Source organism: Anarrhichthys ocellatus, unplaced genomic scaffold, assembly GCF_004355925.1.
Source record: "Anarrhichthys ocellatus isolate YVR2014 unplaced genomic scaffold, GSC_Weel_1.0 scaffold2, whole genome shotgun sequence".
Lineage (NCBI taxonomy): Eukaryota > Metazoa > Chordata > Actinopteri > Perciformes > Anarhichadidae > Anarrhichthys > Anarrhichthys ocellatus.
In genome coordinates, this window is record NW_022280032.1 from 10,954,799 (window position 1) to 10,966,924 (window position 12,126).

At 39.8% G+C, this 12,126-nt stretch overlaps 1 protein-coding gene across 2 annotated transcripts; it reads right to left on the reverse strand.

The window, feature by feature from the left end:
- Nucleotides 1-5,572: 5,572 nt before the first annotated feature.
- Nucleotides 5,573-9,232, reverse strand: lysmd4 (LysM, putative peptidoglycan-binding, domain containing 4). 2 transcript variants are annotated; one of them, XM_031868492.1, is made up of 3 exons: nucleotides 9,159-9,232; nucleotides 7,087-7,313; nucleotides 5,573-6,956 (listed from the first exon to the last, which is right to left on the reverse strand). In XM_031868492.1, the coding sequence occupies exons 2-3, from the start codon at nucleotides 7,297-7,299 to the stop codon at nucleotides 6,402-6,404; spliced, it is 768 nt and encodes a 255-aa protein (XP_031724352.1). In that variant the 5' UTR covers nucleotides 7,300-7,313; nucleotides 9,159-9,232; the 3' UTR covers nucleotides 5,573-6,401. The 2 variants fall into 2 exon arrangements, with proteins under 2 accessions (XP_031724352.1, XP_031724343.1); XM_031868483.1 differs by having other exon boundaries at nucleotides 5,574-6,956; nucleotides 7,036-7,313.
- Between the last annotated feature and the right edge of the window lie 2,894 nt (nucleotides 9,233-12,126).

Consider the following 12,126-nt stretch of genomic DNA (forward strand, 5'->3'; position numbering starts at 1 on the left):
TCTCTCTCTCTCTCTCTCTCTCTCTCTCTCTCTCTCTCTCTCTCTCTATATACTCTATCTGTGTAGTTTGACTGAAAGCGTCCCTCGGGTGAAGACCTCTCAAACTTCGGCTGGAATGTAAAACAGGTGCTGCACAATTGGTTCCTCCACAGCGGGGGCGAAAGAAAAACAGCCGCCTCTGCAGGAACATGAGTGACAGAACATCACATTCTCCAGCCAGCTGTGGCTCCAGATGATCCCATATTTACACAGTCAGACTTAAGGGATAATATACAGCATGCATACAATATATTATGCATTCTCATTCAACTCCAACGTCCCCAACATTCAATTAAAAATCACACTTTGGTGGTTAAATATTCCTTGATAGCATTATTTCTGCATTCTCTTGGATTAGTTTTTAAAGCACAAACATGTTTCTCATAAAACTGAAGATATATGCTGATAAAACCAAATTAAACAGTCTTAGCTCTGTCCTTGACACCTTGTGTGTTCTTCGAGTGGAGCTGTAACATCTGGCATGGATTTACGCTTTGAAATTCTGGCTGGGGATTCAAAGAGAAGAGTTTTTAATTGAATCCACTCCGAAGCATGTGAGACTGAAATGTCTTCTAGCGAGGACCTTCCAATACACTCTTATGTTGCGTTGTCATGTGATCTCTGTCACATATTGGATTAGTCCCCCCCCCCCTTACCAAATTCATCAAATAAAAAAATGCATTTTATTGAAATCCTTTTCAACAATCCTTGAGTCTGTCCATGAACGCCTGCTGCTGCCTCCCTTCCATTAGTCCAGCCCTGACCGTAGCACATACTGGTACAACACTGAACCTACTGCTGTGCAACAATACACACATTCACAGCCCACAGACAGCAAATTGCTTCTCTCATTTCCCACCACGCCCTGCCTTCGTTCTCAGCCACCTGCAACACAAACTGCGCTGGAAATTTCACTACAAATTATCCTGTGTCTGCCAAATCCCCCCCCGGGAACTGAGGAAATCAAAACCCTGGATGTCCCTGCCCCCAGTGAAACAGACCTCAGCCTCACTCACACAGAAATCATGTGGACTGTATTCATGTTTATAACTCTAAAAATGGTGGGTTTCTTTTTACTTAGGAAATGTATATCATATACTATGGTATTTTACTTGGACTGAATTGTCAAGTTTTATTCAGCATTAAAAGTGGAGACAAGGTTAAAAAAGCTACTGTAAACCTTTCACCAAAAAGTTGATTTGAATAAAAGTGGTGGTGAAGAATAAAAACCATATGAACGTTCCCAGTTTACTTTTTGTCAACACCAATTGTATGAACAAACCATACTTCTGTGGGCTTCGGGTCAACATGACATCGTGAATCTAAGCCTCCATTCCTACTAAGAAGGAGTGAAAACTGAGACCTGGTTGGCTTCAGGGGAAAATCAAAGGAAGGCACATACCTTAGCAGTGAATAATGATCAACAGCATAAACCCAAAAGCGTTAACATTGCAAGGGCCACAGTGCCTCCTGGTGACGGCTCTGCAGACCTCCAAACAGGCAGGAATGTCAGAGAGAGAGAGTGAGTCAGTGGCCGATGTGCCAGAGAGATGAGTGTTGAAAGCTCCTTGGAAAAAGGATTAGGGCTGTTTATGTTGGCCAAGTGGCCCGCTGCCAGCTGCTCAAGTGTGCAAACGTCTTAAAGCTGCAGAGCTTCGGGTTGCTCGTGAATCTTTTCACTGTGTTTACCCTCCACCCCGACTGTATGGATGGTTGTGCTTTGTTCAGGGGGGAAAGCCCCCTCCTCTCAAGACCCCACCTCCATAAAAACACGCTCTACCCCAAAAATGTGCTGGATTCAAAACCAGCCTTTCTTTGACACCACCGCTGAAAACACACCCATACACAGAGTTTCAATAGTATTACTAGTAGTTATTGTTAAGTTACATATAGTCAGATTTTAGTCATTTTTTCTGACTCTAATGTGTCAGCCAAACTCTTTCCGCTCACTGGCAGGAACAGTTTAATACTAATCAGACACACCTTATGTGGATTGTTGAAGGCAAGATTTTGATTACATTTAGTAAATAAGTCCTCTATACAGGAGCAGACTTGAAGTGGATTTCTTCAAATAAAGAAAGGCAGAGAGTAGAAGTGTCCAGGTTGGAGGTAAAAGAAAAGGGAGGAGGCCCATGTATCAACAGTAGGATAAGACTCAGCCTGGGAGCTGGCAGGATGCCAGAGCTCTGCGGCCTGGAGCTAGATCAGAGCAGGGTTCGTGAGCTGTAGTTATGAGATGAGGGTCTCAGGTCATGGAACAATAAAGGGCATAGAGCCTCTGCAGCAATGGAGCTTAACCGCTAAACTTTTGTCCTCCAGTCTCAGAAAAACTCAAACGTCTGAGTCAAGTTTTCAAACTGCGAATACTAAAAGACTGCTGTCTCTGGCTTTTGTTACAGCAGACCTCTCTCACATTTGTTTTGAACGGTATCAGCTTTTGTCATCATCACACAGAAGGTTTAAGAGTCCAACAGGCTCGATTGAACAGGGTTCTCTTAGTTCTAAATTGCTTGCACTGATTTGCCCACTTTGCATGTCTGATATGACATATTCATGTGATTGTATTATAGTTTTAATGTATGGTTAAATGTTGTGATTTGTATTTATGTGAAACAATGTACAGTATGTCTTGGGACGCAAGTGACATGTTGCTAAATATTCTCATAATAAAGTGAAATAAAAATACTACATGTGAAGCTTTTTTCCCTCACTTGTAGGCTAATTGACTACTGTTTGAGGACTCATGCATGCATCTTCAATGGTTATAAGAAATTAATTTTTAGAATTATATTCACAAACTTCCTCTATTCTTCTTCTCTATTCAATCTATTCGGCCGTCCCTGTCCTTTGAAGTTGCTAGAGCACTTAAAAGGTTTCTTTAAGCTGCGTCATAGAATGCTTGTTTTGGCTTTAAACTTAGGTTACAAGCTGTTGGAACAGCAGTGTTTGGCTATACTATCTTTCAACCACAATACCCAGGTTCAGACCCCGTTACAACAAGCATCTGTGGCTCACACAATGAACTTAGTTTTAGCAGTGCTGCTCTGGTGCTGATCTTGTGATTTGGCTTCTGCACAGAGAAGGAAAGCACAATAATACATTTTCTCTATTGATTCATCTATATACAGTATCTATCTATCTATCATGCGAGAGCTCACAAAACCTAGAAGTACCTGCTGCACAGGCCTTATCAACAAAACATATTTGGATCAATTGTAATCCTAAACCAATGTACTAAACCATATAATCATCCTACATGCAGTCTTACCAAGAAGCTGTCAAGTAGTAAGATTGTTGGACTCCATCGCTCCACAAACACCACTGAAAGCTTGTGCGTGCTGCCATCGTCTGGTAATTGTGGGTACTGCAACTCACCAAAACTCAACATTTCTTTAACCAGGTATACTGCCAACATATGTATTCTAGCGCTGCAATATATTATGTATATACAGTGGGTACGGAAAGTATTGAGACCCCTTTAAATTTTTCACTCTTTGTTTCATTGCAGCCATTTGCTAAAATCACAAAAGTTAATTTTATTTCTCATTAATGTACACTCAGCACCCCATCTTGACAGAAAAAAACAGAAATGTAGAAATTTCTGCAAATTTATTCAAAAAGAAAAATTTAAATATCACATGGTCATAAGTATTCAGACCCTTTGCTGTGACACTCATATTTAACTCACATGCTGTCCATTTCTTCTAATCCTCCTTGAGATGGTTCTACTCCTTCATTGGAGTCCAGCTGTGTTTAATTAAACTGATTGGACTTGATTAGGAAAGGCACACACCTGTCTATATAAGACCTTACAGCTCACAGTGCATGTCAGAGCAAATGAGAATCATGAGGTCGAAGGAACTGGCCAAGGAGCTCAGAGACAGAATTGTGGCAAGGCACAGATCTGGCCAAGGTTACAAAAGAATTTCTGCAGCACTCAAGGTTCCTACGAGCACAGTGGCCTCCATAATCCTTAAATGGAAGAAGTTTGGGACGACCAGAACTCTTCCTAGACCTGGCCGTCCAGCCAAACTGAGCAATCGTGGAAGAAGAGCCTTGGTAAGAGAGGTAAAGAAGAACCCAAAGATCACTGTGGCTGAGCTCCAGAGATGCAGTAGGGAGATGGGAGAAAGTTCCACAAAGTCAACTATCACTGCAGCCCTCCACCAGTCGGGGCTTTATGGCAGAGTGGCCCGACGGAAGCCTCTCCTCAGTGCAAGACATATGAAAGCCCGCATAGAGTTTGCCAAAAAACACATGAAGGACTCCCAGACTATGAGAAATAAGATTCTCTGGTCTGATGAGACCAAGATTGAACTTTTTGGCATTAATTCTAAGCGGTATGTGTGGAGAAAACCAGGCACTGCTCATCACCTGCCCAATACAATCCCAACAGTGAAACATGGTGGTGGCAGCATCATGCTATGGGGGTGTTTTTCAGCTGCAGGGACAGGACGACTGGTTGCAATTGAAGGAAAGATGAATGTGGCTAAGTACAGAGATATCCTGGAAGAAAACCTCTTCCAGAGTGCTCTGGACCTCAGACTGGGCCGAAGGTTCACCTTCCAACAAGACAATGGCCCGAAGCACACAGCTAAAATAACAAAGGAGTGGCTTCAGAACAACTCTGTGACCATTCTTGACTGGCCCAGCCAGAGCCCTGACCTAAACCCAATTGAGCATCTCTGGAGAGACCTGAAAATGGCTGTCCACCAACGTTCACCATCCAACCTGACGGAACTGGAGAGGATCTGCAAGGAAGAATGGCAGAGGATCCCCAAATCCAGGTGTGAAAAACTTGTTGCATCATTCCCAAGAAGACTCATGGCTGTACTAGCTCAAAAGGGTGCTTCTACTCAATACTGAGCAAAGGGTCTGAATACTTATGACCATGTGATATTTCAGTTTTTCTTTTTTAATAAATTTTGCAAAAATTTCTACATTTCTGTCTTTTTCTGTCAAGATGGGGTGCTGAGTGTACATTAATGAGAAATAAAATTAACTTTTTTGATTTTAGCAAATGGCTGCAATGAAACAGTGAAAAATTTAAAGGGGTCTGAATACTTTCCGTACCCACTGTATATGTAGCTGTAAATTTGATTTCAGTAGTGAGTAGTCTCATCCAAGTATATTGTGTGTCTGTGCAAAACAATCAATACACAAGTGTGATAAGACTTGGAAGATAAGTTGAGAAAAAAACAGGACACAAAGAAACAGGACACATTGTCAGATACTTCAGGGACATCTTTACACTGTAAAGTTTGTATTTAAATAGGAACATCCTGCATGAAAACATTCTTGGACATCCATCACGTCAAATTTTCTATCTGAAACGGTTTAAAAATTGACTTAAGTTTGAAAAACATGTCAACAAAATCCAGTTTAATTAAATTAAAAATACTTTAGACTTGAAGTGCATTGGACAAGAGACGCAGACTCCCCTCCTGTTCATGGTGGACTCAATTACCCATCAGGCAACATCAGATGGAGTGTGCAATACTATACCAACCTGACAGTGAAGGTTTAAGGATATATATATATATATATATATATATATACTCACATTCAGGGAACTTTCAGAATGCAACACCTTAAATATTAAAGATCACAAGGTGTCAAATGAGCACATACAATCTAACAGGATAAAGAATTGCACCAAATTCTTAGAGGAAACACAATGTACACATTTGACACTGTATTCACACCCAGAGAGAAGGCACGAGGTGCACGGCCATAACTAAACAGTCAACACAGCCACACAAATAAGTTAAATCAAACAAGACACAACATTAATGCTCAAACCCATGTCAAATAGTTAAACATCACAGGCTTTTCTCCCATTTTCAGGCAAAAGTTAAAAATATATATTACTGTATTGGGACAGATATCAAGATTGCGTCGATATACGACACTGATATTGACACTTGTTGATGTGTCGATACTGGCAACAGGCACACACACACAAATACATTTATTTTTTTCATCTACTACTCAGCTTGTGTCATGTGAGGAACTTCAAGACACAACCATTTAATAATATCTCAAATTTGGGAAGGAAGGGGGAACTGTGATCCCAACACACAACTGTTTCTTAAACCAAAGGATCACAGATTTCAGGGAAATGTTAGTGTCCTAAATTGTCAAAAAAAAAACGAGGACAGTGCAGCAATTTCACTTCAGGACAATCATTGAAGTATCTGCCTCAAACATTAGTTGTTAAAGTACAAAATAAAAGGGGAAATTCGCTGACACATGGGGGTATTGCACATTTAAAATGTTGAAATTTTGCTTAATCTTGATTGTCACCTACTTCCATCCAGCCATCAAACAGAACAGTCTTAAAAATGATTCCTGTTTCCGCACTATCCTGGTTCTTGAAAATGCTCCGGTCCTCTCGTGTCGAGGCCTGTCCCCGAGGAGTTAGAAGAGGCGGTGGATAGCTCTGAAGCACCCCCATCATTAACCGCTCCATTATCTTTTGTCTTGAAATAAATGACATAAAATAATGGCAGGACGATGCCTATCAGGAGCATGGCAACCACGGCGTTCCACCACTGGATGCTCCAGTCTGCACCGGGTCCGGTCAGGCGCCGCCCTCTGAAACCAAACCTCTGCTGTTTCCCGGAGTTAGCCGAGAAATCGTCGTCTTGATCGTTTGTGGTCTGAATCAGTTTCTCGATATCGTGGTCCACCTCCATTAGAAAGTCTGTGACCTCCTGCAGATGTGGTTGTGCTCTGGCTCGGTCCTGAGGCTTCACCAGTGCGGTGGATGAATGTGGCGTTTCTTCTCGAGGGTCGCTCGGTTCTGTGCACGTCTCTGTTAGAAAGCTGTGTTTCTGAACGGGTATTTTGATAGATTTCAAGGCAAATAAATCTTGTTCTTGCATAAGGTTGTTCACCCGCTTTATATCTGCCACCTGTTGACAGAAACAGGAACGTCAACACTTGAAGAGATCCACACCAGAAATGATTTTGCTGACTACACAAAATCTTTACCTTGCAGCCATATTGCAGTGCAAGCTTGCTGAGGTTGTCACCATCTAGTACCTCGCACTCCAGCAGCTGGACGCTCCTCAGGCTGTCCTGCTCCTGGTCTTGGAAAACCCACGGCCTCATCTCCATGAGATTGAGCTCCTCATCATCTGAGGATGCGGTGGACTCATTGGGCCTCCTGTTGAACATGTAAACCTGGCCATCTGCACTGGCGTGGACATCCACCGGGGCCTGGAAAGCCTGTGATATGTGCTCCCCCCGCCGCATGATGACGCACCAGCCTGTGAGGATATAAGTGCAACATTAAAGCAAGGATACAATCAAAACCCTTTACCTCCCAATTCAAATATATATACATAAAATATATATAACAAATACATATATATATATAATTTATAAAAATATGTATATAAATATATAAAAAATACATATACATTATATATATAAAAAAAAATATATAAATATATACATAAAAAATACATATATATATATTATATATAAAAATATGTATAAATATATATATATAAAAATTATATACAAAAGAATATATATAAAGATCTAAAAATACATTTTATATGTAAAAAAACATATATAAATATATATTTAAAAAAAAAAAAATAAATAAAAAAAAAAAAATATATATATATAGAGTACATGTTAGACTTGCCTCATAGAGTAAAATTGAAGCACCTTATCGATCAAAATAAAATGAACATGACTATTTTCAATAGTCTCAGCCACTAGCATAGCCTCATCGTGTAGTTGCTGAATGTTAAAGGACAGCAACTGTTTAACACAAAAATATATTTATTATTCACAGTAAAATAAACGTGACTAATATCGGGTGAGCATTCAAATTGAAGCCCATTACTCATGTTAAATGATGTTTTAACCCAACGTTAGGTCTCACACTGGGTATCAAGCTGTCCTGTCATGACTCTACTGGACCCCATGACAGGTGACACCATTCTCCAGCTCTGACCTAATGTAGCTTTAATCTGCCTCACACAAGTAAAGAGCAGATGCTTTCGACTTGACCTGGCCTTACATCCACATTTTATCTGCTTAGGCTTAAAGCTGCAGCAGCTGGCCCAAATGGCTTGAATAGGCCACTTCATCTGAATGCCTACTGTCTGCTCAATTTTACAGCCACCCTCACCGTTTATCTACCAGTCAAGAAAAAACTTTTTCAGGAGTCATGCCCCTTGACCTGTCTTCCTAAAAAAAGGTTTCAATTTGAAGCACAATGTGAGTGCACGTGACCAAAACTTAACATGTCCATGTTTTACTCTGGTGGTCACAGTAGTAAAGTACAAGACCTCAGTAAAGCGTGTTATGATTGGGAAGGTATAGTCACTGTCATATATACGTGTGTATGTTTTGCTCCCTTTGTGAAGAGGAACTGCTGAACACATTTTTACTATGACTCTGGTTGGTTCTGCTTTTGCATTTGTACCACAAACAAATCGCACCAGAGTTCACTTGCGGGCCGATGGCTCCTGTATTTAGGGGAGGCTCAGTGTGGTTGTTGAATTATAGCTTTCACACTTTACCTAAACGAACCAAAGCAACACGCAAACTCACGATAGTTTGTGTAAATATCACAAGTGACAGCACCCTAATCACGTCGCAAAATATTTAAAATGTTGCAATTAAATGTATCTAGTACCGTTATACAAAGTAACTTATAAACAGGTATGTGGTTCATCAAAACCTCATTTAAGCGATTGTAAATCAAAATTCAAATATTCCATTTAATCCAACAGTGAACGTTGTGTGGATTTATTCCGTAAAAATGAATTTTGACGTCTTCATTTTGACAATCCAGCAAGCACTATTTACAAATGACGTCGGTGCTCGAGGTTCACGAGGGGCACTTGAAGACGGCATATAAACAGTAGCTATGTGCTAATGCTAACGGCAGCTAATGCTAGCAGGTGAGCGTCTGACGTTCAGCATGTGTTCACCCAAATGTCGGCACCATGGCTTCACTTCAGCTCCGCTTACATATAGACCACTAGCTCGTGTGATTGACACCGCTTGAATAAATACTACTGACAAGATATATATGTATATAGTATATTATACTTTTTGAAACTTTTACTGCGCTCTCCATATGCAGTTACCTTATCCAAATGCTTTAGTGGCAGTTCTGCCTCCCCAAAGCAGTCCTCCCCAGCTCCACTTGCTAACATTACAACAACAACTGGTGGAGCTAGCTGGCTACTGGCTAGCCTACTTCTTCTTCTACCCTCTTTAAAGGTAGTTGTCACAAGAAAAGCATTACTGCCACCCATTGCTCTGGAAGGTGACACAACATTGACAACAACAACAATACTTTTTATTTCCAAAAACTAAACGTTTAAATGAAATGAGGAAATGTATAATGATAACACTTATTATGCTTATTTGTATTATTTTTGCTATCATTGTTAGTATTATTATTGTTATTATATTGATAGTTGTTCAGAATTCTAATTATTATTTATTTTATTTATTTATTTTTGTACATGGTGTCATTTTGTTTTCACCTGCAGTGTGTAACAACGTGGGCACTGCTGCTGCATAAACGCAGGCAAAGGTTTCCCCATTTATGTGACTAATACCTATATTCACATTCACACGCTGAACCATTGAAAGGGACATTTTCAATTTTGATTCCACCACTGTCATAACGTTTGTGGTCCTAAATCTGATACATATCTGATGTATGGTAATGAGACTTAAATGGGGAATTCACTTTCTGTAAATTTTGTCATTTAGTATGAATCCGCAATTCCAACGAGCAACAGTTAGACCACAACATTATTTTTTAAATGTTGCTTTAATACAAAACTCAAAGATCAGAACTAACTAACTTCGAAGCTGAAGAGGTCATAGCTGAGTAACATGTCTGTTTCACAATTAACTAATGACTTTACTCATTGTGGCCTCGCTGCACATGTGAGAGTGTTGGAGAAGGTATTTAGACTGAACATGAACAACCTACAAATAAACACATTTCAGCGTACAACATAGAAACCACCAGATCTCAGCAGTGAAAGATGCACCATACATTCTAAAAGTAAAATAATACACACATTGTTCAATATTGTTTTGTTGCTTTGCACTCAAAATGTACCCATATCATACATCTCCTCTTAGACCTATTAAAACCCCCAACTTAAAACAGAGGTGCATGATATAAAAATAGTATATGATAATTCATTTTTAGGTATTTTCTCTTTCAACTTTCTATTCTTATTAATATTTAGTAACCAAAATACTCATATGCCTGACATCTGTTGGTAGAAAGTCATCATTACATCTCATCTATGTCCCTGAAGCATAGGGGCTGTCCATTTTCTTCCCTCCTTCCCAGCTCAAGACAAGCAGCGGCGAGGACAGAGACAGCACACAGCCTTGGGCTGAGAGAATGCTAGAAAGGGAATATTGGTTCCTTGGACCTCAGGGAGAGAACCCCAGAGGGTTTAGAAAGGTCAAGGTAGTGGTGGTGGGGCATTCGTTGACCACTAGATGGGGCTATGGATCTATCATATCTCTTAACATTTGTATAAAGCCGCTCATCTGCTTATCAGATGGAACTAATGAAGAAGGATTTTTCGGCATGTGGCAAAGTATTATTTTCATTCCACTCTGTTATCGATTTATATTGTTAACATGTATGAAATATTGAATTTTGTAGTTCATCTGAAAATATTACAGCCCTGGTTAATCGCCTGATGAATGGCACCAGAAATATACAGTAAAACTCCTTCTATCAAACCATTTATGAGCAGTATGCAAGCAAAGCATGGCCACATTGTTGAGCAGCACTATTAACTCAAAGATGCCCTCATTTCTATTTGACCAAATAGTTTACTGCAATAATACACATAACGAAAACACTCATATACAGAGCCATACCAAACTGGAATAATTCACCCCCTTAATTAACTCAACTACACTGCTCAACACCAATCTAAACACTAATCACAAATATATGTATGTTACACATTCTTCATAATTATTGCTATTTATATTAATAATCAAATTCTCAACTGTGCCTTCTGCGCCTACGGTCCATCTTTACGGTTTGGAATGTGACGAACGTCCTGCCTACAAGGAGCCTGATTGGTCATCTCTGAACCGCGCGCATTCGTGTCAATATACGTTTTTGTTTGATGGGATATCTGCAAGTCTTGCACAGTTTTAGTTAACAGGAAAGTGATACTGGGGTGCACTGTAAACATGAGACTGACATTAAAAACAATGCCAGCGTGTTGCAGTGTTTGTCTGAATGAGGCCTGACCCAGGGGCCTCCCACACAAATGTTATCGCTTTTCCGCCTCGGTAACACATGTATTCTAAGCAGCTGTTTGCAGTGACCCAGTACACAACACCGTTCACTGCAGTGCACAGGACGATATTGGTAAGCAAGTTACGATGTACGCTCACCTAAGTTACCAGCATACTGTTCATTATCAATAAAAAAAAAAGTTCAGCCAGTCAATAAATGCCACTTTTCAGTGAACTGTTCACCTATTTAGATTGCAGAAATTTAATGTATACAACACTTGATAGTGAGCTAAAAGGTACGTGCCAATATGCCGGGGCATTAGGCAAGTTAATTTAAGATAACTTAATTTCAATTTAGTTAAAATAATACTTGGCCGATAATACTGATAGCTATGTTATTTTGCAGCTACTTGTGACTTTTTCAAATTAATGCAACCCCATCAAAAATGCTCATAAAGGACTTTGGAACTTTCTGATATGGATATAAGGATGTCTTGAAGACATTTTGTTTGCCTCCAGTCCTCACCCAAGTCCTGTAGTATTGAATATCAGTAGATATCAAAGCCCTCTGAGGCAAATTTGTGATTTTGGGCTATACAACATGAATTGAATTGAATAAAAAAATATATATTTTGTATAGTGTCCTACAGTATGTAGCTAGTATAGTATGGTATTTTGGCAAGGTGGTTTGTACAGAATTATAATTATTTGTGTTTCTTGTGTATTAATAGTGCACAGTGAGACATTTTGCTCAATGAGCCCAGCTACAAGCTGGTGTAGCTGATCCACGTCAACGGCACATATAGCGTTAGATCA